This window comes from Buceros rhinoceros, unplaced genomic scaffold (assembly GCF_000710305.1).
Source record: "Buceros rhinoceros silvestris isolate BGI_N320 unplaced genomic scaffold, ASM71030v1 scaffold34226, whole genome shotgun sequence".
NCBI lineage: Eukaryota > Metazoa > Chordata > Aves > Bucerotiformes > Bucerotidae > Buceros > Buceros rhinoceros.
In genome coordinates, this window is record NW_010417468.1 from 3,810 (window position 1) to 4,613 (window position 804).

Here is an 804-nt window from a genome sequence, read left to right on the forward strand (position 1 = left end):
GTGGGTGCAACCAGGCACGGGGGGGGGGGGTGGGCCCGGCCATCCAGTGGCACCCACTGGACATTCCACCATGATGCTCGCTCCGGCTTCTGGTATATCTACTGCCTGCCTGGGACCGATGGTGAGATGTGCCGAGCGTCCAACACGGCACGTTCAGAGGCAGCGCTGGGCAACCTGAAACGGATCCGGGTGGAGCTGGACTGTGATGAAGGGGAGCTCTCCTTCTACGATGCCGACAACAAAACCCACATCTACACCTTCCACGAGAAGTTTGGCAGCACTGTCTTCCCCTACTTCTACGTGGGGGGTACGCCAGTGGGTACATCGTCTGAGGCGCTCCGCATCTGCCCCCTCCGGGTCCGCATCCAGGAGGATGCCTCTGTGTAGTGGCCACCATCTCCCACCACCACCACTTCTACCCACCTTCAGGGTTCTCCAGGTGCTTTTCCAGCTTTCCTCAGAAAAAAAAAATACAGGGATGAAGAAAGTATGTATGTGCTAACTCTTTTTTTTAAGCATTAATAAAGTTTGTTATTCTGGTATGGCTTCGCACTCTTTCTGCCCAAATCCCCCTGGCTCCTTTCCTGCCCCTCTCCGTCACGGGTCAAAGTTGGCAAGTGCTTCAGGGAGAAGGTAACTCCCTGCTGGGGGGTTGTAAATAGTGAGTGAAAGCATCTAGGTGTTTTCGAAGCTCATACAAGGGCTGCAGCTTGTAGGGCTGTGGGTAAAGCAGGGCATGGTGGCTTTTGCCCACGCACCTCGGGGACAGGAGAACTCCACGTGGCTTGGCTGGATGTGGGCAGA

General features: G+C 55.8%; 1 protein-coding gene across 1 annotated transcript in view; it reads left to right on the plus strand.

Moving 5' to 3' along the window:
• TRIM35 (tripartite motif containing 35) overlaps positions 1–387 on the plus strand; it is a 4,186-nt gene extending 3,799 nt beyond the window's left edge. The window contains exon 7 of the mRNA XM_010138218.1: positions 33–387. Coding sequence (XP_010136520.1) covers positions 33–387 — 355 coding nt within the window. The remainder of the gene's footprint in view (positions 1–32) is intronic.
• The last annotated feature ends 417 nt before the right edge of the window (positions 388–804 follow it).